The sequence below is a fragment of the Diabrotica virgifera genome, chromosome 3 (genome assembly GCF_917563875.1).
Source record: "Diabrotica virgifera virgifera chromosome 3, PGI_DIABVI_V3a".
Taxonomy (NCBI): domain Eukaryota; kingdom Metazoa; phylum Arthropoda; class Insecta; order Coleoptera; family Chrysomelidae; genus Diabrotica; species Diabrotica virgifera.
In genome coordinates, this window is record NC_065445.1 from 269,864,880 (window position 1) to 269,890,778 (window position 25,899).

Consider the following 25,899-nt stretch of genomic DNA (forward strand, 5'->3'; position numbering starts at 1 on the left):
ACTGATATATCTACAACTAAGTTCGTCACTTGGCAGTAATAATGTATTTCCACCTACCTCTACCGAAAGTATACTTTTCCGGACCTGTTTGTAGGGAGCAAAGTTGTACTTTTCCTCCCTAGGGAGGAAAATATTTTTCCTCCCTAGGGAGGAAAAGTAAAAGTGACGTCATGGTATTTCATTCATGAAATGTAACTTATTGACGCCCTGTACAATATCTATTTTTTATTACGTAAGTTTCTATACATTTTAACGTTTATTTATAAAACACTCTGTATTTTGCATAATGGTAAAAAACAGTAAATTGTTATTTTGATTTAACAATGTTTACATTATTTATTTGACTTATATTTGACAGTTGACAGTTATATATTGTACGTACTTGTTAGTTTTAGTTCTAATAAATTTTGTTGGTTAGTTACATAAATAAACTAAGTAAAAATGAAAAAATGACTTGTTATTTGAGGAAGGTGGAAAAACCATATGTATAACATGGGAGTAAAGTGCCTTTTCCTCCCTTGAATGATTACTGCCCTCCGCTACGCGTCGGGCAGTAAACTTCATTCTCGGGAGGAAAAGTAGCACTTTCCTCCCTTGTTATACAAATAGCTATTACGTCTCTCCCTCTCTCAATACCAAATAAAGCATATATTCCCCTTTTTAAATTGTATCCTTATTTATAACTGTACAAGAAGTGATATTAGATTGGAGAAATTTCCAGACGATAAAAGCGTTGATTGAAATATTATTAATATATCAATCAAAGATAAAAGGAAACTCATCATCATAAAGGCTTTTCATTCAGATTCAGGATGGAACGTTTGCCGCTCTTACTTAGAGCTCCGATTCGCGTATTGCAGTGAATCACTCCGCATTCCACTTGTGTGTTGTCAAAGTTTGTTGTATGACTTGTATGGCTTTCGTTAAAATTTTCTTCCACTCATTTCGATATGTGCATAGTTCTCCCAGTTTCTCATTTTCATATCTCTCATGACCTGATCCTCCCATCACTCTCTGGGTCTTCCCCTTGGTCTTTCAGTTTCTGGTTTCCATCACGGGATCTTCTTAATCAGGCCATTTTTCTTTCTCTCTATGTGTCTCAGCCATCTCAGTCTCTGTGCTTTTAAATCTAACTATATCTTCTCCCTTTATTATGTCTCTTAGTTCATTAATCTTCTCATTTCTCCGTTGTCCATTCTTATCGGGTCCATAATCCGTCTGAGGATTTTCCTTTAGAATAATCTCAATTTTTCTTCATCTTTTTCTGCGAGCCACATTATCTCAGCTGCGTACGTAACTACTGGTCTGATTGCAGCCCTGTATATTTTCAGTTTTGTATTTCTGGATAAGTTCTTGTCCTTCATTGGCCTATATCTTCAGTATGTTATGTTTCCTGCTAGTATACGCTCAGTTACTTCTTCACTTATCTTATTTTGACCATTTATTATTTCTCACAAATATTTAAATTGTTGAACTCTTTCAAGAGTGTAGTTTTCTATCTTGATTTCTCTCGTTCTGTCATCTTCTCTTCTAGAGCAGAGTAGATATTTTGTTTCTCCTTCGTTAGTTTCTAGACCTCTTTTCCGTACTTCCTTTGCCAGGATTGTTACTGCTTCTTTTAATCTTTCCTTGTCTCTTCCCATAAGAACTATATCATCTCCATATGGAACTATTTGTGTTGAGTGAGCAGGCTATAGTTCCTTTGGGCTAAAAGGAAACTGGATTTAGGAACAGGGAAATTAAAAATAAGTACATGCTATTTAAAGAAATATTAAAACAATAACGTATGATTTATATAGTATATTTAGCTGGTTTATGTCATACTCAATTGAATATAATAATATTAAATCTGTCTTCTGAAGTTGTCAGGCCATACACCCACAAATAAGTTTACAACAGAAATAAAGCTTTTGTAGTACTCATCGAATAAAATATACTCATAAATTAGGTATGGGATATACATCACCTCGCTCATAATATTCTTACACAAACTGACAATATTGCACAAAGCGCAGAATCATTCTGCTCGTATGATATTAATGACACAGTGAAGTAAACGCAGAAAGTACCACAAAAACACTTGAAAAAATATCTATGATTGTTTATCTATGTAGATAATGTACGTGATAGCTAGGAAGAACTAGTATGGATTTTGTGTGTTTAATCGATCACTTTGAAGTTTGTTAAGATTATCATTTAACAATAAATTTACGTAAAGAATATCGTAAATACTAAATATCTTTAGTCATGGTTCTTCTTAACCAGGGGTGGGCAAACTTCTATTAGTAAGGGACACAAAATATTTTTGGTCTATTACCAAGGGCTATTTATTACCTTAACATGTTCGAATTTTTAACTTTTTACTAATTTTGTTTAAGGGAGGGGGGCATGGTTTAAAATCAACATTTCAAGCACCTTTTCTTGAATTTTGTTTGAAATTATGGTAGAATTATTTTATTTTTAAATTAAATAAACATATTCAGTACAATTCAAAGATTATTAAAAAAAATTCAAGACCAAATATTGAAAAATAAGCCAACGGTGGCAAGTTTTTACAGGCAGCTTAAAAAAATGGATTTTGCAGTAGAACTCGTCAATGGATCATATTATGAAACACAAAATTCAAAAATATTTTATTAGTTTATGAGTTTCTCGAGGTAACGCTGTTGAGTTTTTTTAGTTTTTGACATCACTCAAAATACGAGTCAAAATAACGAATTTTTTTAAAAAAGGGTGAAAATCAACATATTTATTATTGTTAACCAAAACATATCTCGGCAGAGTTACCTCACAAAGTGTCTAAAGAAAATCTATGAAAAATTTCAGGTGGATCTGTCAAATAGGTAGTTTTTGAGTTACAATGTCCACCGCCTTTGAAAAAAGCAGTTTTGAGAAAAACGCGTTTGGTTTGACAACTTTTATTTCAATTTGTTTTTTGTTTGTCAAATCGTAAAGTGATGCACGCCGGAATATGTTTTTGAATCGCAGAGTAATTTACAAAAGAGACGGGAACAGCTGTTCTGTACGGGAACGTATCTCACTAGGCTCAAGCTACTGCAAAGCGAGTCGAAGGTAGGGATATTAAATATGCTTTTCTTCCGGTAATTTTACTCCGGTCAAGCTGAAAATTTTAGAGAGTATTCTTGAAGTTTATTTATTTATTTATGTACTTTCATTTAAAATAAAGTTTAAAAAATATAGTTATGTACTTTCATTATTTAAAATATTAAAAAAATCAAAAATATCAAATTTTAGCATTCGCACTTAATTAATCATGGTAATTCCCTTAAATATATGTGTATCTATATATTTATTTATTTTTATTTGATCTATGAACCTATTTCTTTTTTCCCTAATATTGTTCTGAAGCAATTTCCTTGTAACATCTTATGCAATTTACTATTTTATTGGGGAATAAGCCACAATTTAAGTTTGAAATTAAATTTATTTGACGTTTCGATTTCCACTTCGGAAATCGTTATCAAAATACAAAACATTAATAAATTAAGCATTTACTTAATTAGTTTAATTTATTAATGTTTTGTATTTTGATAACGATATCCGAAGTGGCAATGGAAACCTAAGATTAATTTAATTTCAAACTTAAGTTGTGGCTTATTCCCAAATAAAATAGTAAATTCTATCTTCACATTGCTATTAGTTATTTAAATATTTGAAGGGAAATTCCGTGCTTAAGTAGATGTAAACACGCATCATACGTAATATGCAACACGCGTCATTTAAATCAAAATAAAAAAAGTTATAAATTTAAAAAATCCTATGCCTGGTTGCACCAACAAATCTTAAGCTACAGCTTAGCCCAGCTCAGCTTCTAAATAGGGCCGCTTTAAGTCTCACTATTACACCGTAATTTTTGATTCTTATCTAAGCATTCTACGTGGCAATCCATTGTAGTCCTGTCGCCAGGGGGGGTACAACGGCCTCCTTAATTCAGATGGACTTACTCAAGTTTTTTTTATATATTTTGACCAGCAGAATACGAATTTTTTGGGTAACAGTCGATCCGGATGTCGATAAGATTGTTATAGACAAAGAACTTGAGGAATTACATAACAGTGATTTCTCGCAAAACAAAACATATTTTTGTATTTTCTGGGTCATTCTAGGCAAAAAATGTTCTGACAAGTTTTTTCATAGGATGCATAGTTTACGAGATAACCGCGGTTCAACTATCAAAAAATAGAAAAATTTCAATTTTTGAACCCGAATAACTTTTGATTAAAAAATAAAGTAGCAATTCTGCTTACCGCATTTGAAAGTATAAGTCAAATTATATCAGTTTTGATTATTTGCATTGCCAAAAATTTATTATTTTATTGTTAAACAAAGCTATAAACACCTAGTGCGTGAGTGATGTTTTCAATGATTTCTCATTTAAAATCGAACGAGTAGGTAGAGTAGCTACAAGTGCAAGCGAGGCAATTTCTACGTAGCATGCGTTAAAACGCATGTATTAGGCACGGGAAACACTATGTGTTTATAGCTTTTTTTAACAATAAAAAAATAAATTTTTAGCAATGCAAATAATCAAAACCGATATAATTTGACTTAACCTTTGAAATGCGGTAAGCAGAATTGCTGCTTTATTTTTTAATCAAAAGTTATTCGGGTTCAAAAATTGCAATTTTTCGATTTTTTGAAAGTTCAACCGCGGTTATCTCGAAAACTATGCATTCTACGAAAAAACTTGTAGGAATATTTTTTGCTTAAAATGACCCAAAAAATACAAAAAGATGTTTTGTTTTGCGAGAAATCGCTGTTATGTAATTCCTCAAGTTCTTTGTCTATAACAATCTTATCGACATCCGGATCAGCTGTTACCCAAAAAATTCGTATTCTACGGGTCAAAATATATAAAAAAAACTTGGGTAAGTCCATCTGAATTAAGGAGGCCGTTGTACCCCCCCTGGCGACAGGACTATTGTGGCAAGCTGAAAAATTATCTAAGACTCAATGGTACAAGGCGTATGTTTCGTAAGCTGAGCTTAAAGCACGTCTTAAGCTTAAGATCTTTTGGTGCAACCAGGCATTTTAGATTCCCTTCATTGTGTTTTTGTTTTCTTTGAACGAATGAAATAATATAAAAATATGCACGATGATTTAATCCTATTGAACGAATAATTAATAACAATATTAGTTAAAATTGAAATGACGTTGGCGTTGACTACTTGCAAAACATTTTTGCACAATATCTGCTCATGGATTAAGCAGTGAAAAATAATAACTGGTGTTCTGAAAATTGTTCATGGACGTAATCTTTAAGTTTTCTCAACATTACAATATTTGCTCCTCTTAAATTTGGTGCTCCGTTAGTTGTTACACTTACTAGGTGGTTACAGCGTTAATTTAAAATTTTCCAGTTCCACAGTTTCAACAGTTCCAGACTACTTAAAAAATATCGTTTCCATTTGTTGAAATTTCATGGATGTCATTCAGGGAGCCGACAAAACTCTGCCGGAAACCCAAATAATTGCCAGCGTTATGTTGAAAATTTGCGGAAAAATCACCCGCTGCGAAAGTGTTAATCAATAGCTTCATTATCTATATTTATTTATTAATATTAGCAATAATTAAAAAAAATCTTTAAATGAAATGATCACTTCTTTTCCGCGGGCCGTAAAAAATGTATAAAGGGCCGCATGCGGCCCGAGGGCCGCACTTTGCCCACCCCTGTTCTTAACTATAATAGTGATTACTACACTCCTGGTCAAAAAAAACTCGTTCATTTGCATTTTAAATGTTTTTAAAAATATTTCAGGGTATAGTAGTCTTAATGCGGAGGAAGTAAACATTACGGTAGGGGAGCCCAAGCAGGGATTTTTGCAGTCACTCGAGCGCGTCAGATTATTACATGGGGAGAAACCTTGTACCCTGAAGATGTACCTCAGCCATATCTTGGCTCTTAATGCAAGGGACTTCGTTAAGGGAGGGGGCGAATACTATTGTTGGAATTCCCGTTTTGGATTGACCCACGTGAATTCCCGACATGAATCCATTAGAATATTTATGGGACATTTTAGGGATAGAGATTAAACAGAGGCAACAATTGCCAGAAACGATCCAGTATCTGGATGTTTTTGACCAAGAGTGTATAATCAAATTCTGGAAGTGTGTATTTTAAAATTGATCAAAAACTCAGTGAGGTCATACTCTACAATAAAGAAGCACATTTATTTGAGTCTTTAAGCTCCTTTTTTTTCAGTTGGAACTGTGGCAGTGTGAAATGTCCGCATACGCAATCCGACTTTTTGTTTTGCGACAATTTTTTATTTTATTTTGATGGGAAAACATTTTGCTCTTAGTGCAATAACTTTGTTTTATTTAATCTGATTTTTAATTTCATTGGATTATTTTTCATAAACTTCTGTATGATTTAATTCAATACAGTGCCGTATATCTGTTTGAATGAAAACATTAATTTTGCTCAGTATGAGTTATTTGATACATGGGGAAGATGTTATAGCACCATATATGAATTTATTTTGTATAATTTGTGGAAAACGAGCATTTTTTTACTCCACACTAAGTTTTGAATTGTGATGAAAATGGTTGATTTTGATAGAAAATGACACGGTAATTTAAATTACACCAGAAAAGAAGTAAGTGAAAGAAGAGGAAAAAGAAAAGAATATCTCATTCTAGTAAAACAAAACAATCAAAACTTCGCTTGAATCTAGCTACTTACCAAATTAGACTCTTAGACGTTATGACCCAAACTCAGATATTTTTTCAAGTGTTTAATTTAATTTCCCTCAAAATTCCGTTTTGTTTATTTCTAGTCAAGGACTAGCTCAATTGTTAAGATAACAGTTCATCTTTTAGACGAAATATTTTCAATGTTCACAAAGAATTTTCATAAATCGAGCACTGTAACAATAGTTATGGTTGCATTTAGGTGCTTGAAATAATTATTATATTAAATGAAAATCGGACGTCTATATTTCTTCTATGATTTGCATAAAATTTGGAATGTTATGTATATTTTTCTACAGTTTATTCACATAAGCTTGGCAGAAGATGTAAACATTAGTTGACAGCGACGTCGTCATCAGCAACATAGAGATGATTATTTCGTTCAGTTTTTGAATATTTTTGGATAACAGTTACTTGTATAATCGCGTAAATTATTCCTTAATTTAATTAATAGAATTATTTCATTCATAGGAGATTCTGACCAAAAGAAAGCTACAGAAATAAAAATTGCAGTGATAATTTTTGTTAACATCCCGTCGTCAAACATTATGTCAGAGACCTTTCGTTACTACGCAAAAATGAATATTCAGTGGAATTAATGTTTTACAACTTGTCACAGAGAACACCAGGAAACAGGTTTAGCAAATATTCAGGTGAAGATATCAATAAAATATTAGTTAAAATGACTTAAAAACAGTTTTATTTATGAAATAATCTCAGTGAGTTACCCTAGATCTCTAAAATTATTATCGATTTGTTGCCCTCGTGCCACTTTGGACATAATCTTACTCCCCTTCGGGTCGTGAAATTAAAACTGTCAAAGTGTAACTCGGGAAACAAACCGATAATTTTAGAGCTCTCGTGCAATGACTACCGATTATTTTTTCACTACCTATGTATTCAGTGATTACAATAATTTATATACTATACAGTAAAAACTAATAATTGAGAAAAGAGAACAAATGGTAAAGTGATTTTAATAATATACCGTTACTATGGAACGAGTAGATAAATTTTGAACATCTTTACAACTAAAATCGTTGTTTACATGTCCTGCATCGCTTAATGAAAGTATAATTATTGCATCTTACACTGTATTCTTAGTTTAAATTGTCTTTTAAACTCAGGGAGAGAATATGCCTGTTGATAAATTGGAAAAGTAGATCTATGAAAGTTCGTAGCATGCTCCGTGGTTACGCTCCTTTTTTTAAAAAACTACTACCCAGAAAAGGTCCGAACAAACAGGCAAGCGGTTACTGGCATATTTGTAGCTATCTGATGCGTTCAAATACGAGAGCCAATTCAAAAGTATTCGGCCTTAATTCAAAGTTCGCGCCAAAAAGTTCCACCACCTTTTGTATTATAGCTTATGTAGAGCGGCAGTTTAATCAATAACTCTTTACGAACTTAACGAACCAGCACTTTGCAGAAAAATAATGGTTCTGGTTGATCTTCTAGCACAACACATGAGATTTCTTACGTGTGAGAGTAGAGATTGAAAATCGTGATATAACTGCCGCTGACAGTCTCTCTGTACAACTGTGCAATGACGCACAAAGTAATAGGTTTGTTCCAACATAATGAAAAAACGTCATGTAACGACGACGTTACTATAAAATAATACGTTCCATGGGTTATTTTTTCGATGTGTTGGAACAAACCCATACAGTCCAAAATGTACACTTTTGTTAATCCTGTACAGATATAATATGTAAATAACATATCAGCAATTAATTTCTAAATAGATATATTGTAATTTTTAAACACAAATACTATTAATACCCTTTAATCCTGCATAATTAAAATTGGTTTGCTAGTTTTACTAGTTTTCCTGTAAAAATTAAGAAGTTACCTCGCAATTTTTCTAGTTATTTAAACAGAGTTTAAACAACTTCTAACGCATTATTGTTTTCACGATAGGTTTTTTTATAGTACTGAACCATTTTTATAGTACACAATAATAACATAAACAGACAGTAAAGATACGACAGATGAAAGCTCTAAATTAGGAAGTCTTTTTTTGGCGCACCTAAATTAAGAGAGAGAGAAAGCATAAATAGACGACAGAAAATTTTTAAATTGTGTATGAGTATTCTGTGTGCATGATAGTTCAAACTTTAGCTATTTAAGCAATATATGCTGTTAAAGTTTGTTTAGCAGTAAATGGTTGATTTCAATAGACGGCCGGAGTGTGACGTCACAGCCAACTGCGGCTATATTCAGTGTTATGATGATCACTTCCAAACAAAGATTGTAACACTTTGAAAAGTAAGGTTTTACCGAATCTCAAGACTTTTTAATTAGTATAAAATCTAAAAAAAATTAAATAAAATATAAAATTTCTAAAAATCAAATAAATTCTAACCTTACTTCACCGATACATACATTTTATTGTTATTTATATAAAACATCATGCTTTATTATTTACACAACCTTCTAAAATTGTTGTAGTAACTATAACAATACTTACATATTTCAAAACTGTAAAAACTGAAAAAACAATAAAAAATACAAATTTGCCACACTAAACAACGTTTGTTTGGAAAACTCTGACATGACATATGTCAATAAAAATTTACACTTCTACGTCATCACTCCGGCTGTCCATTAGTGCGGTCGTAAATATTAAAATTTATCTGACTTGGCCCATTGTTAAGACCGGTCCGGAACGATAAGCAAACGAGGTAGACAGAGTTGGTCTTTTGACAATTAACACTGACTAGACGGTACTCCTATAATAAAGCAAAGGATTCACAAAATTTACAATAATTACAACTACGAAAACAAAACAAAAACGGATGTAAAATATATTGCTTTGCCTTATATACCCGAAATGTTTTCAAATGAGTTTTAAAATAAATTAAATCAACATTAAGAAATGAAGATAGACAAATTTTACCTGAAACCGGGCCTTTTATACTATTATCGGTTAACCCAGGATGTTTATAGCCGGTGCTAATTGATTTCAACCATTTACTGCTAAACAAACTTTACCTTCGCTGATGAATCCTGGTGTATGACGAATATTTTTGAAAGAATACTTCAAAGGATCTATAGATCAGTGAGAACAAGATATTTCGAGGATAATTATAAGATCAAAAATTGATAAGAGAGGAGAAGAGTTAAATTTGTAAAACCGAGAAAACTAGCGTGGAAAGAAGTTAATTCACAGGAAAATATTGTACGAAAGAATGGAATGGGGTGGTACATCAAGGAAGTGATGACTGCAGGACGTGGAGCACGATTTTAGAGTGATGAAAGACGAACGGCGGCGGGAGATTGCTAAGAGGGGAGGAAATATTTATATGGGCATATGAATACCGCATGGTGGAAAATGTGTTGGAAGTGCTAAAAAATAGAGAATCTTAGTTAAATTGTAGACACATAGAGTCATAAGTAGAAGCCTCTCTGCACTACGATCTATAGAGATTTTTATGCGCAACGACTTTATTAAGTAAATGTGTTGAAAGTCAATTTTAATTATAAATTTTTACCAAGTGGGACTAATTGTCTTTACAAAAGTCGTTTAATGACCTGAAATGAATGTTTTCAGCTAATTTCATTTAAATCTTTCCACTTCACGGTTTTGTGCTGATTGTTGCCAGTTTTTACTAATCCATCTGATATCATCTGTCTGTCCATCGTGTAGGCGGCCTTTCTCTACTGCGTTTATCTTCTCTTGATCTCCATTCCATTAGTTTTCGTGTCCATCTTGAGTCCTTCAGCCTGGCGACGTGTCCTGCCCAGTTCCATTTGAGCTTGGTAACACTTTCTATAACATCTGTGATAGCCTAATATGCATAATTGGTTGCTAATAAAATATTTTTAATACAGTGTAATATATAATAATATTATTAGATTAATAATATTTTATATAAAACACTTAGGTCCGGTTGTTCGAACACTAATCAACAATGATCACTATCAAATATTTAATTACTGTCACAACTGTCAATGTCAACTTTGGTTGGGTTGCTGAAAACATAATTGATTATAATTATGAGATTGGTTAATCAATTAACATAACAATTATTAACATAATTGATTAACTAATTTCATAATTATTGTAATCAATAATTATGTTTTCAACAACCCAATCAAAGTGGACATTGACAGTTGTGACAGTAATTAAATATTTGATAATGATCATTTTTGATTAGCGTTCGAACAATCGGCCCTTAGTAGTAGTAATACAAACGAATTAATTACATGTGTTTTGAATGAGTCAACATGACTTGCTGTTAAAAAAAAGGATCATTGAAATATTTGTGACCAAAATAGCTTAAGGGGGAGGGGGTATAGTTAATTCTGCGTTCTTTTTTGCATAATTTTAAAACATTTTCCCTTGAAAGCGGTGGGGTTGAGTTAAATGGGTAAAAGGCTATCTTAGAGAACAACACTTGAAGATTATTCAGTTACATCTTTGTTGAGAAATATTTAAAAATTAAGTGGTGGCGTCATTTTTAAGTAGACGATCCAAAAAAAAAGATGATTTGCGGTGTACACTATATCTTCGGACAGAATCATCCGAAACATACAAACCAAAAAGATTATTTTAGTTTAAGAGTTTCTTGAGGTAGTGACGTCGAGTTTTTATGATTATATTGATTTTTAAATTCATGGTATAACTTTAAAATGAAAAACCAAAAAAAAAACAGTGAGAAGGTGTGTTAGGTAAAAAGAAAAATGGTAATATAAAAAAAAGTTATTAAAATAAACAAAAACTCGACGTCACTACCTAGTAAAATATCTAAAAAAGAAGTGTGCAAAATTTCAGAAAGATCGGTGCATTACTTTTTGAGTTATGATGTACCGCCTCAAAAAAACATGTTTTTCAGAAAACGCGTTTAAAAAAATGTAGTTTTGTCAATAATACTAAGAAAATGTTTGTATATATCCATATCTAATTTTGCTCGGAAAAATTTTAAATTTTAATGGTATACTCTTGAAAATATTTACAATCGAATAAACCAATAAAAAAAATCTAAAAAAATAATCAAAAATACTATACCCCCATTAAAAGAGAACACTGGCAAAATATTCAAGACTATAATCGTGTCCTGTGGTGGAATACTGATCGTAAAAGATAATTCTGGAAGAATAATTGGTATGTACTATAGAAACAAGACGTAGAAAAGATCTACAGAAAGGTCTACACTAGACAGGACAGGTGAATTTATACAATATAAAAAGAACACCAGGAAAAAACTTGATGTAAAAATCAAGATTATAGAAAAATGGAACAAACACGAAAAATCTGCATAGAATGAATTGATACTTAGAAGATTAGTAATAGAGGAATGTGGTGATTAGGTATAGGAGTGTATAATAATGTATAGAAAGAAGGCAGTGTGGAATGATCTGGAAATTTAGTAGTCACAACTCCTGAATAGGACCTGATGAACACCCCAGAAAGACAATCGAAAGCTGGGACTGAAGTAAGACTGGAAACTGAGTAAGTTTGATTTTAGTTTTGACAATAATTTAATTTTAGGTGTAAAACTTGCTAAGACTTAAATTACTAATAATAAAAATGAAGATAATAAATAAAAATAAATGGTTTATTCTGTAATAAATAATATTTTGTTAATAAATAATACATACTTCATTAGAATTTTATAAACGTCACTTCCGTGGACTAGTCTTGAGATATGTCATCCTACAAATGTAGATTTTCTTATGTATTTGCATGTTTTATTAGTGAAAAATACCACTGTACAATGTACTTTTCATTTTACACTCCTTTGAATAGGAAAAAATTTTCTTTGCCGAGTTTTATAGAATTTGACCCCTATTTTTCTTCATTCTTTTGTTTTCTTATTCAATTGTAATTGAGGGGGTTAGAAGTAAAAGGGTTTAAGTGCACTTTTTTAAAATTTTACTGTAAGTACAGATTTGCATACTTGAATGGTATTAGAACTTGGTGGTAAAACGATTTAAGCATATTTCGCCCTACAGTCGCCATCTATCGCCATTACATTTAGTTCACTAAAAACAATTGCAATTTGCTTTGGTAGTAAACAGGTTTAACCGTGCGCTTGAACCGTTTTACCACAAAACTATTTTTAGTATTCTGTAAAAACAAATAATAATAAACGGGTTCAAGTGCACTTGAACCATTTTACCACAAAACTATCTTTAGTTGTCTGTAAGGTGTAAACACATGTTAATACAGGATTAATTTCAAGTAAATAAATATTAGATTTGTGACCAATTTTGAAGACTAATTAAGTATTATGCAACGTGCCAGTTGTAGTTACACTGTGGATAACAGCTGGGACAAAAATGATTAGTAATAGTTAGTTAACATCTGCACTTAAACTGTTTTACCAGTAAGATTTATTAACACCATGTACCGATTCAAGTACATTTTTTTAATAATTGAAAAAAGGAAGGATATAGTAAGAGTAATACGCTGCGTCTAGGTACACGCTAACGTGTACGCAAATAAAAAAGTTAGGTACACGCGAATTAAACTTCATCAAGCCAGTGACGTCATTATTTAGCGTGCGCGGTGACTTTATATTTTGGTACACGCTATTTTGATATTTTTAGTGTTTGTTGTTTGTTTGATAGAAAATATTTTTATTAAGGGAAGATGAAAGGGAAGCCAAACTATTCAGATGTTTCAAACTTTAGAAGTATATATTCAGGTTAGCAAAATAAATATTAGTTAACATGATATATACAAAATACTGCTAAATAATTTTTATACGTAAGTTAATTATACCAGTTTATATTGGTGTTTATTTTTATTTATACAGGGAGTTGAACTTGTTACGTAGAAAATTTTATGTTTTCATAGAAAATTTGGTATAACTTTGTAAATACCCTGTATAACATAATAAACCTTTATATTTTTGTGATATGGAAGTTAAGAAGATTTCGAACATAAAATAAAATATAGGGTGTTCCATTTAAAAAACATAAGTTTGGTCCGCCAGTATATTATCTAACTAATTTTAGTAATTTTGTAATATGAAGCTTAAAGTTTGCTAAAATTTTTGATACTAACTTTTATTGCTATCTATTACTATAGCGGATCTACTGAGCTTTACCACACTAATCAATCGCCCCGTATATTTTATCTTATTACTTCTGCTACCGTTAATCACGAATTTTTGTCTCTTATCTTTTTCATACTGTTTTAGAATGTTGTTAAACTCATTAAAAGAACTAAATAATTGTCCACACTGCATATAGTTAATTTAAAAAAGAACACTAAACAAGTAAAAAATAAGGAAACTCTTTAAAAATCAATATCTATTAAAGTGTAAACATAACGCCATTAGACAAATTCTAACCACACTCTGACACTCGCGATACTTATAGATACTTATTAATACCACAGCATACACGCGGCTCAAATTAGCGTGTACCAAAAAACCCAGTCATAGTACACGCTAAATAATGACGTCACTGACTTGATGACGTTTAAGCGTGTACCTAACTTTTTTATTTGCGTACACGTTAGCGTGTACCTAGACACAGCGAGAGTAATAATATACCCTTAAATTTGAAACATTTTATAGTACATTGTACAGTACACATATTTTAGTTTAATGACTTCTAGAATTTATAAAACTCAAACAACTTTGAAGCTGATTATCTCTGAACTATCAAAACTGCACTTAAACCCTTTTACGTCTGGCCCCCTCAATTATAGAAGCGTTTCTGTCAGTGAATGTTTCCCACTGTCTTGCATTATTGTGTGGTATTCCTTCAGATAAAAGACTTCTACGAATATGATAAAAATAGGAAAATATTTCCATTTTCTGATTTATTTGGTTTCATTCCCATAAAAAATTATAAAATGAGATAAACAGTATTATTATGAATAGGTGTGAAGAGTAAAATAAGCTTTGGGAAGCTGATTTCTATACTAGTCGCAGTAAATAGTATATAGGAAAAATATACAGAATTTTCTACCTATATACTATTTCTAAAAAATTATATTGTCCTTTTTCTTGTTTTTTTTTAACAACAATTTTCAGATTCACAATTTTCTCCCGTAGAACTTTACTGCTGAATACGAAACAATCAACAGTTTGTGTACTTGATGTAGTTTGGACTGTACTAATCATCGAGAAAGAACAGACAAACTACACAAAACCAAGCGGTCGACTTTTCTTACCTTTTATTTTCATCGAAAATTTTTTCGACCGGCCAGGACAGCAAAGCAATTTTAAATCTGTTTTTTTAAGGTGGAGATAATATCGTAGAGCAAAAGATGTGCATTAACACTGTATATATTTGATTTAATTAAATAATTGTAAACTGTTATCTCAACAATATAAATAATCGCATTAAAACGTATAGAACAACACTAAACAAAAGATCGGTACTTGAAATTAGATTATTTTTTGAAACAGATTTGTTTAAAAAATTAAAATAAAAGCGAGACCCATACGTTCCTCTTCTATCGACGTCTCTCTCAACATTCTTGCTGTTTAGTCGCTGTATTGTTCCTGAAGCCCGGTGGACTGGATATCTGTGAATTTATATCATTGCTAAACCAATTCAGATTCTGTTGTGAATTTATATGTGAAAAATTATTGAAATTTGGCTGTAGTTGTTGTGTGAAATTTGAGAATGCGTTATTTGTATACTCGTACGACCGAAGTGGCGGAACCCCGCCGTTCTGTTGTATCTGTTGTTGAGTACCTATTTGTGATAAATTTGTATAATCTCTAAGATGAGGCATATTTGCTAATGGATAATGACGGCTAGACGATAAAATCGCTGGATCTAATACCTTCCAATCGTTACATGTGTTGTTTATATCTAAAACAAAAAGAAAAAAAATTACTACAGCATGGCACCAGAGGTAGAGAAATTAATATCTACATTTTCAAAACGGTTATTACTATGGTCTGTTTTTAACCAAAAGGAATAATTCAAATTTACCGCGCCGTAATGCTTGTTTGTAATTGGTCCAACCTCAGGCAAGTTTACTCCACTGTTACGAAATTTTGACACTAATGACATTTATGAAATTTTGACATTTCTGTCATTTTATAGGTTAATTAAGTTATATCGGCGATTTCTTGTGTTTTTGCGGCATTCCTTTAATTTTTAGATTTTTAGTCTACTTTTATATAAAAACAATTTGTTTAGAACTCTTTAGCGACGTATTATAATAATATAATATGTATGGATTATCGTCGAAAGCCGATTTGATCAACAAAAAAAGAAGATGTATTTGGTGATTTTCTAGTGACTTTCTTGGGTGTGAATCTGTGTGAAGTTATTATAGTCGGTCAGCTGTATGACGGGACAGAGCCGGTCGGTCGGCCCCAATGAATGTATAGAGCTATTCACTATATTTTGACCCCCTTGTAAACTGCTTTATTTACAGAATTAGAAAAAAATTTAAAATACAAAAAGTATTCGATTTTTTAGTTTACTCCTCTTGGTTTAAAAATAAACCATAGTCACGTCGATAAGTTTGCAAACCTTCTAATGAACACAACGAAATGAACAAAGTGTTTTACAAACAAAGCGATTTAAACTGTCAGATTTAACAAAGTTGTGTTTGTTTCATTTTTCAGTATCCTAGTGGAGTTTTTTCATCTTTCATTGGCTTTTTTCACTGCTTCATCTAGTACTACTGAGAAGAGCAGAGGCCTCAGTATACATCCTTATTTGACACCTTGGTGTGTTGTGAATTCCTTGGATTCATTATTGTTTTAATAGAAACAGACTGTTTGACTTGTACACACTTCTATATAAATCAAAACGGGAACTGGTGTATGTTTTCAAAAACTGATAGTGTGAAAATAAATTTATTATAAATCAGCTAAGTACTTTCAGCATTTTTAATGCCATCATCAGAGCTATCCTATAAAACGACTAAGTCGAAGAATCTTATTCATAAAAAATTACAAAGGTGAAACTTACGTCTTATAATTTTGTATATATAGGTCTGGATCCCGCGTATGAAAAAAAAGTTGATTAATAGCAAGCTGAAAATTTGTTAATAGCTTAAGGGTGTCTAGTCGGACAAACTTTGATATATGGGAACACTGGAATAGGGGAAGTTTTAATTGTGGAACAGGTTAAAAATTTGGAACGGTCAGATCACGAAAACGGTACATTTATTTTGTCCGACAGAACAGACTTAAACTCTCCGAACAGAGATTAAACTCTCATGCAAAAATCAGACTGCTATTTATCACCAAATGGGCGTTTTAATGAGTGGAACATATAGAATATGTCAAATGACAGGAATTATGACAGGTGATAAATAGCAGTCTGATTTTTGCATGAAAGTTTAATCTCTGTTCGGAGAGTTTAAGTCTGTTCTGTCGGACAAAATAAATGTACCGTTTTCGTGTTCTGACCGTTCCAAATTTTTAACCTGTTCCACAATTAAAACTGCCCCTGTTCCAGTGTTTCCATATATCAAAGTTTATCCGACTAGACACCCTTAAGATATTAACAAATTTTCAGCTTGCTATTAATCAACTTTTTTTTCATACGCCGGATCCACACCTAATACCTCAAATGAAGAGAAAACTTTGAACAAACACATTCTAATTTTAAAAATTAACCCAGGGACCAAACCACTGGTCAGGGTAAAAACCCTTAAATATATAAAATAATCACATTTAATGTGTTTTAAAAATGGCTACCATTTTACAATCAACAGCTGTTACTGACAATATGCAAAGATGACAAGATGCGGACGGAAACAATCTTCCTAGCGACATCTATGTTATTAAACAATAATTAAAAATTTGAAAATGACTAAGTTGCCATACGTAGGTTAAATTGGTTTGAAGTTAGAAGTTAATATGAACTTAATTTAACGATTTTAATTTAAATTTAACTTTAGAATTTCATATTAACTTCTAACTTCAGACCAATTTAACCTACGTATGACAACTTAGTCATTTTAAAATTTTTAATTATTGTTTAATAACAAATATGTCGGTAGGAAGATTATTTCCGTCCGCATCTGTCATCTTTGCATATTGTCAGTAACAGCTGTTGATTGTAAAATGGTAGCCATTTTTTAAAACACATTAAATGTGATTTTAAGGGTTTTTACCCTGAGCAGTGGTTTGATCACTGGGTTCATTTCTAAAATTAGAATGTGTTTGTTCAAAGTTTTCTCTTCATTTGAGGTATATACAATTATGAGACGTAAGTTTCACCTTTGTAATTTTTTATGAATAAGATTCTTCAACTTAGTCTTTTTATAGGATAGCTCTGATGATGGCATTAGAAATTCTGAAAGTACTTAGCTGATTTATAATAAATTTAGTTACACACTATCAGTTTTTGAAAACAGTTCCTGTTTTGATTCATTATTGTTTGTCCTTACTATATTTCTATAATTTATATACATATTTTTAATAATTTCTATACTCCTCTGAAAAATTTACTCCTCTTTGCTCTAATGTTTTCCATATGCCCTTTCTTCGAATTTTGTCAAATGCCTTCTCTAGGTCTATGCAGTACCTATATATCCCTTTGTTCTTATTTATTATATTCTCATTAATTTGTCTCATTGTGAATATGGGGTCTTGTGTGCTTCTGTTCTTTCCGAATCAACATTGCGTGTCTTCCAATGTTGAATCTATTTTAGCCCTTATTCTTTTACCTACTTATCTTGCAAATACTTTTGCTCGTAAACTTGATATGGTTATGTCTCGATAGTTGGTACAGCTTTTTTGTTTCCCTTCTTATGTTTTGGTGTTATGTCTTGTTTTCTAGTCCTGTGATATTTTCACTTTATTGATTATGACATTGCAAAGATTAATGTAGATTAAGGTGTGCTTTCACTTGATGGAGAGGAGATAGAACGGGTAAACCATTTTAAATACCTTAGCACTTGGTTAAATGTAAATTGCGACTCGGATGAAGAGATAATAACCAGGATCGAAATATCACGCAAAGCTTTTATGACCTGGAAACCAGTTTTATGTAACCAAAGCCTGTCGATGAATATTCGCAAGAAGGTCCTGAAATGCTATGTGTGATCTATATTATTGTATGGTTGTGAGACGTGGACGTTAAAAACTATCACTTCTAAAAAAGATGTTCTCCAAATGATGAATTCAGAACGTCTGCTCATAAACATCATAAAGAGGAGGAAAACAGAATACTTCGGTCATATAATTAGAGGAGCTAAATAACATCTACTTCGCCTTAAAATACAAGAAAAAGTGGAGGCAAAGAGATGGATTGGTCGAAAGATTAGAGAATGGTGTGGTTCCACGGTAGAAGAATTATTTCGCGCAGCAGCCGATAGAGTGGTTTCAGGAACATGTAAACATGATGACAGCCAACGTTTGAATACAGACACAGCACCTGAAGAAGAGAAGATTATTTCATTCATCTGTCCTTTCTCTTCCTATCTTATCATTTCTGGGGTGATTATATCCTTGCTCGCTACTTTATCTAGTTTAATCAACTCTATTGCTTTTTCTAATTCTTCTTTTTTACGAATTCTATTTCTTGCTCTTCGTTTGTCTAATTCTTCATCTAGGTTTTCTGTATTCATGTATGTTAGTTTTTTAAAATATTCTCGCATTCTCGCCATTTCTCCATCGTGTTATATTTTCGTCTTTATCTTTTAGTTTCTTCGTTCTGTACGCCTTCTTTAGTCTTAGTTGTTTTAGAGTACCTTAGAAGAGTTTTTGATTTTCCCTGTTGTTGCAGAATACACAAGTGTATGGCAAATAATTGCTCGTTCCATGTCAGCTGGTGACAGCGCGCATGACAATGTCAATCATAATCATCATGTCGTAAGGTTATATCATATTGTAGCAGTGTACAAATAAAATTCAGTTTTTAATTCAGCATATCAGTTTTTTACCAACATTAACCATCAGAAGCAGAAATAATACTTTGTATAAATAAATACAAAACATTTTGGCGACCGTAGACAGGACAAGAAACAAATAATTACCAGAAAACCAGACAGCATTTTGGCTTTGGCGGCCATTTCGAAGCAGAGGTTAATGACCGGGCCACGCCAGGATTACAGAAAATCAAAGCAAATTATCAGAAAATCATTGGAAATCAGGTATCCTATGTAATATCCTTTTTTATAAAAAATTCCTATGCATGACTTGCATCTAATTTGTGTTGTTTTGTATTGTAACAGTAAATTTTTATAAATCATCAGAATGACAGATGAAAATACCTTAAAAACCACTAAAACTTCCTTAAAAGGTCAGTTAACGAGATTTTTTAATTTTATAAAAGATGTAGAGTCAGGTAAAGCAAACAAAGATCAGTTAGAATGCAGACTAGCAGTAGCAAAAGATTTATTGTCAGACTTTAACTCGGTAATGGTTCAGCTTATGGTATTAGATTTAGATGAGACAAAAAATAAAAGTAAGGAATATGAAGCTGAACTAGAAGAATATGAAAAGAAGTTTTTTGATTGTATATCAAAAGCGGATATTTTAATAAAAAAACAGACATTTAATCAACAAGCAGACACAATAAATACAAGTTGTAGTTCACAGTTACAAGCTTCACAAGACATAAGGTTACCTTGTATTGATCTTCCAAGGTTCAGTGGGGCCTCAGAAAATGGGGATTCAGAAAGTGGGAGCTCATGGCTTGAGTTTTATGACGGGTTCACTAGTTTAATTGGCAATGATCCTAATTTAAGTAACATTAAAAAATTTTATTATCTCAAATCTTGTTTGACAGACAGTGCGGCAGCAGTAATTTCCTCTTTGGAGGTTACGAATGAAAATTATACGATTGCTTGGTCAATCTTAACAGATAGATTTCAAAATGATAAACTCATAGTACATTCTCATGTTCGGGCGTTATTTGAGTTATCCGTGATACAAAAAGAATCACCTTCTCAGCTGAGAAAACTGATTGATGAGGTAAATAAAAATATAAGGGTATTAGAATCATTTAAACAACCTGTAAAGGAGTGGTCAACAATGTTAATATATTTAATAACTTCTAAGTTAGACAATAACACAAGACGTCAGTGGGAATCGGAGAATATAAGCAAAAAGGCACTTCCAACAATTGAAGAATTTTTAAATTTTTTAGGTCAGCGTTCTCGTCTTTTAGAAACTCTTTATGCAAATAATGATAAACAAACACATGGTGCAAACCATAAAAATAATAATCAACCACATAACAAAAATAAAGTACAATCATTCGTAAATCAAACTAATCAGAATTTTAAATGTTTTTATTGTAAAGAATCACACTCAATTTTTTATTGTAATAAGTTTCTACAATTATCCGTAAAACAAAGAAATGTTGAAGTACAAAAAATGAAATTATGCACAAACTGTTTAAGAGGAAATCATTCAATAGAGAAGTGTGTATCAACCAGAGGTTGTAAATTTTGCACGAGAAGTCACAACTCGTTGTTACATTACTCAAATTCTAGATTTCAAACAGATCAGCAACAAAGCCACATCAATATGAACCAAGAATCAGAATCATTTGGGAACTCAATGAATGAGCACAACCAGGTAAATACAGTACAGATTAATTCAGCGCAGCCATCAACATCAGTAGTTCTAAATTCAAGCGCCAATCATCAATCAGAAGTTTTATTAGCAACAGCAGTTATACATATTTTTGACCAGTCAGGTAATACATTTGAAGCAAGGGCATTACTTGATTCAGGATCACAATCAAATTTTATCACAGCAGATCTTTGCAAAAAATTGAAACTTGATAAGTCATGTATAAATATACCAGTATCAGGTATAAATGACAAAATAACTCATATAAACCATTCAGTGACTACAAATATTAAGTCTCGAGTAAATGCATATCAGATTGAAAGTTCTTTCTTAGTTATAGATAAAATTACAGAAACATTACCTACAGTCAATCTTAACAGAAATGAATTTACTATACCAGAAAATGTAACTTTAGCAGACGAAACATTTTATAAACCAGGGAAAATAGATATTTTATTAGGTGCCTCTATATTCTATGATTTATTATGCATTGGACAAATTCGACTTAACAGATTTTTACCTATTTTGCAAAAAACCATGCTAGGTTGGGTTATTACTGGGAATGTTCCATTTCATTCAAATAAACCAACCATCAGGTGTAATTTTACTGTCAACAGCATTAATGATCAGATCAAACAATTTTGGGAAATAGAAAATATTGATAATTCAAAATGTCTAACTAAAGAAGAAGAATCATGTGAAAAAGACTATCAGACATGTTTTCAGAAAAATCAAGAAGGACAAATTGTTGTTCCACTGTTAGCAAAAGACAACATACAGAACTTAGGAGATTCATTGCAAACAGCACTCGACAGATTTTCTAGTTTAGAAAGAAAATTAATCAAAAATCCAGAATATAAAAGGTTATACACAGACTTTATCAAGGAATATCAGGATTTGGGACATATGTCACCTATAACAGTAGAGGATTTAAAGTATCCCTCATACTATCTACCACATCATGGAGTTCTAAAATCAGATAATACTACTACTAAATTAAGGGTTGTTTTTGATGGGTCAGCAAAAACAACTACAGGCTTATCATTAAATGATTGCTTAAAGGTTGGACCAACTATACAGAGTGATCTTCTTTCTATCTTAATAAGATTCAGATTTTTTAATATAGTTTTAGCAGCAGACATTGAGAAAATGTACAGACAAATCTTAGTAAGTGAAAACTACCAGAACTATCAGAGAATCGTATGGCGTACAAATCCCTCAGAAGAGATCCAACATCTTAAACTTAAAACAGTAACATATGGAACAGCAAGTGCACCATTCTTAGCGATAAGAAGCCTAACCCAACTAGCCAATGAAATTGAGGAAACAGATCCAGATGTAGCAGTAGCAATCAGAAATGGATTCTATGTTGATGATTTGTTATATGGATGTGAAACTGCAGAACAGGCAAAACAGTTGAAAAATAAGTTACAGGAAATTCTTAGCAAATCAAAATTTATATTAAGAAAATGGATGTCCAACGACAAAGATATATTCTCACCAGGAGAGCAAGAACAAGTAGGTATAGAATATTTTATCTCAAGCAAAGAGGAAAATAAAACTTTGGGAATAACTTGGCAGTCAGGTCAAGATAACTTGTTATTCAAAATTAAATGTAAAGACACTGAAAAAATTACAAAGAGATCAATTTTGTCAACAATATCTCAAATTTTTGATCCTTTAGGTTTAGTAGGACCTTATGTCATTCAAGCAAAGATAATATTACAGAAGTTGTGGAAACTTAATTTAAAGTGGGATGAATCAGTTCCTGCTGAACTTCATACTTGTTTTGTAGACTTTATAAATCAGTTAACAGAATTAAATCAAATCAGTATTCCACGACATGTTACATTGTTTCAAGGGACATATACAGAATTGCATGGATTTTGCGATGCATCTGAAGCAGCTTACGGAGCTTGTTTATATATTGTTAGTCAGTATCACGATCAGAAACAGAGTCAGTTACTTATTGCAAAAAGTAGAGTAGCACCATTAAAGGTACTTACAATTCCAAAATTAGAGTTATGCGCAGCAATGATATTAACAGATTTAGTAAAAAAGGTAAGAGATTGTTCAGATATTAATTTTGCCAAATTTACATTTTGGACAGATTCAGCTATAGTTATTCAATGGATAAACAGCGAATCTCATGTTTGGAAACCTTTTGTATCAAACAGAATTGCTCACATTCATGAAAACAGCAAGGCAAATGAATGGAGACATGTTCCTTCAAAGGAAAATCCAGCAGACCTTATTTCAAGAGGAATAGACTCAAAAACATTGTCAACTTCTTCCTTGTGGTGGCATGGACCTTCATGGTTATCAGAAAGTGAAGACAACTGGCCTATACCGAAATTTAAATCAGTAAAGGATTTACCAGAAAAAAGACCTAAATACCAGTTATCAGCTCATGTTAAAGAAAAGGAACCATTTAGTATAATCCATAAATATTCTTCAATATCAAGGTTACAAAGAATAATAGCATTGCTTTTAAGATTTAAACATAACTGTCTTAATAAATCAGACAAATATTGTGGCCAAATTTCTATACCAGAACTGGAAGTCAGTTTAAATACTATTGTAAAACTTGTACAGAATGAATGTTTCCAATCAGAAATTTCACAGATTTTGAAAGGTAATACAGTCAAAAAGAATAGCAATCTTATTTCACTTAATCCATTTCTTAAAGATGGTATTCTCAGAGTTGGTGGTAGGATCAAAAATGCAGATTTTTTACCTTTTTCTCAAAGACATCCAATACTTTTACCTTCAGACCATCACATTACTACTTGTATCATTCGGGATGAACATTATAAAAACTTGCATGCTGGTCCACAACTATTGTTATCAACATTGAGAACTAGATTTTGGATATTATCAGGTTTAACTACAGTAAAACGAATTTTAAGAAAGTGCATTGTATGTTTTAAAAATAGGCCAAGTTCAGTCAATCAACTTATGGGTGACTTACCAGAGAAGCGAATTACTCCTGCTAGAGCATTTTTACATACAGGTTTAGATTATTGTGGACCATTCTCAGTTAAAGCTAATAAATTACGCAATTCAAAAATCATCCATATATATGTTTGCATATTTGTTTGTTTTAGCACAAAGGCTACACATTTAGAACTTGTAATAGACTTAACAACTGAAAGTTTTTTAAATTGCTTAAAACGATTTATCAGTCGTAGAGGTAAACCATTGACTATCTCATCGGACAATGCCACAACTTTTGTGGGGGCTAATAATCAACTCAAATCAATGTACGATTTAGTACAGAATTCCAGACCAGAAATTAACAGTTTTTTGACAGTAGAATCAATAAAGTGGCAGTTCATTCCTGCTAGATCACCACATTATGGGGGAATTTGGGAGGCAGCAGTCAAATCATTTAAATTTCATCTTAAAAGAATTGTGGGAAATCATATATTCTCAGTAGATAATTTTGGAACTTTGACAACACAAATTGAAGCATGTCTTAATTCCAGACCTTTAACTCCTTTATCCTCTAACCCATCAGATTTTCAACCTTTGACCCCAGGTCATTTTTTAATCTTTTCACCATTAACAACCTTTCCTGAGCCAGACATACGAAGAATTTCAAATCTCAACACGTTTCAACATATGACTCAAGTGCTCCAACATTTTTGGGCAAGATGGTCAACAGAATATTTAACTCAACTTCAGTCAAGATCCAAATGGAGGACTGTTAGCAACCAAGAAGTGAAGATAGACCAGCTAGTGTGTCTTAGAGAAGACAACTTACCACCTCTACAGTGGAGGTTAGGACGTATTTCAATGGTACATCGAGGCAGAGACAATAGAATACGTGTTGTGACAATAAAAACAAACAATGGTGAAGTGACAAGAGCTCTCTCACGCGTGTGCATATTACCAACAGACATTTAAGTTCATTTCTATGTTTTGATGTATACTGGGCAATTATGACCCTTTATTGTAATGTAGTTTATTGTTTTTTTTGTTTCTTTTTGAAATAGCCAGGGTATTTCAAGGCTGGCGGTATGTTGCAGAATACACAAGTGTATGGCAAATAATTGCTCGTTCCATGTCAGCTGGTGACAGCGCGCATGACAATGTCAATCATAATCATCATGTCGTAAGGTTATATCATATTGTAGCAGTGTACAAATAAAATTCAGTTTTTAATTCAGCATATCAGTTTTTTACCAACATTAACCATCAGAAGCAGAAATAATACTTTGTATAAATAAATACAAAACACCTGTAGTTTCTTGTCATTTTCTGTCCAAACTCCTCCTATGACCTCTCTTTGGCTTCTCTGGCTCTTATTTATTTGACTTTATTTCGTGTTTATTTGTAAGTTTCATAATCCATAAGAATTTTTGTGATTAAGTATCTCTTCCGTTTTTTTCTTCTTTATTTTTGCTTGTATCTCTTCTATTCACCACTCGGTTCTTCTCAAGTTTATATGTGGTATTTTTGTGTTGTCGCGTGTTTCTTTTGCTTATGTTTTTTATTTTTTCAGATTTATTTTATCTTTCTGATTGGTGGTCGTGAGCTGGTATTCTATTTTAGAGTTTCTTCTTTTTGCCAACGCTTCTTCATCTCTAAGTCCTTGCTTTTATTTAACCCATAATGGGTTACCAATCTTCTGAAGGACTGGCTTAGGGTACGAACAGAACAAGTGGGTCGAGGTGGAGGTGTAGGTCGCGGTATATGCTACTAGCTAAGTCGAGGT

General features: G+C 32.1%; 1 protein-coding gene across 8 annotated transcripts in view; it reads right to left on the reverse strand.

Annotated features, from left to right (window-relative positions):
- Positions 1 to 1,785: 1,785 nt before the first annotated feature.
- LOC114328287 (CCR4-NOT transcription complex subunit 4) overlaps positions 1,786 to 25,899 on the reverse strand; it is a 109,427-nt gene continuing 85,313 nt past the window's right edge. For all 8 annotated transcript variants that reach the window (XM_028277101.2, XM_028277109.2, XM_028277108.2 and 5 more), the window contains one exon: positions 1,786 to 15,498. In XM_028277101.2, the coding sequence (XP_028132902.1) occupies positions 15,149 to 15,498 (350 nt within the window). In that variant the 3' untranslated portion in view covers positions 1,786 to 15,148. The remainder of the gene's footprint in view (positions 15,499 to 25,899) is intronic.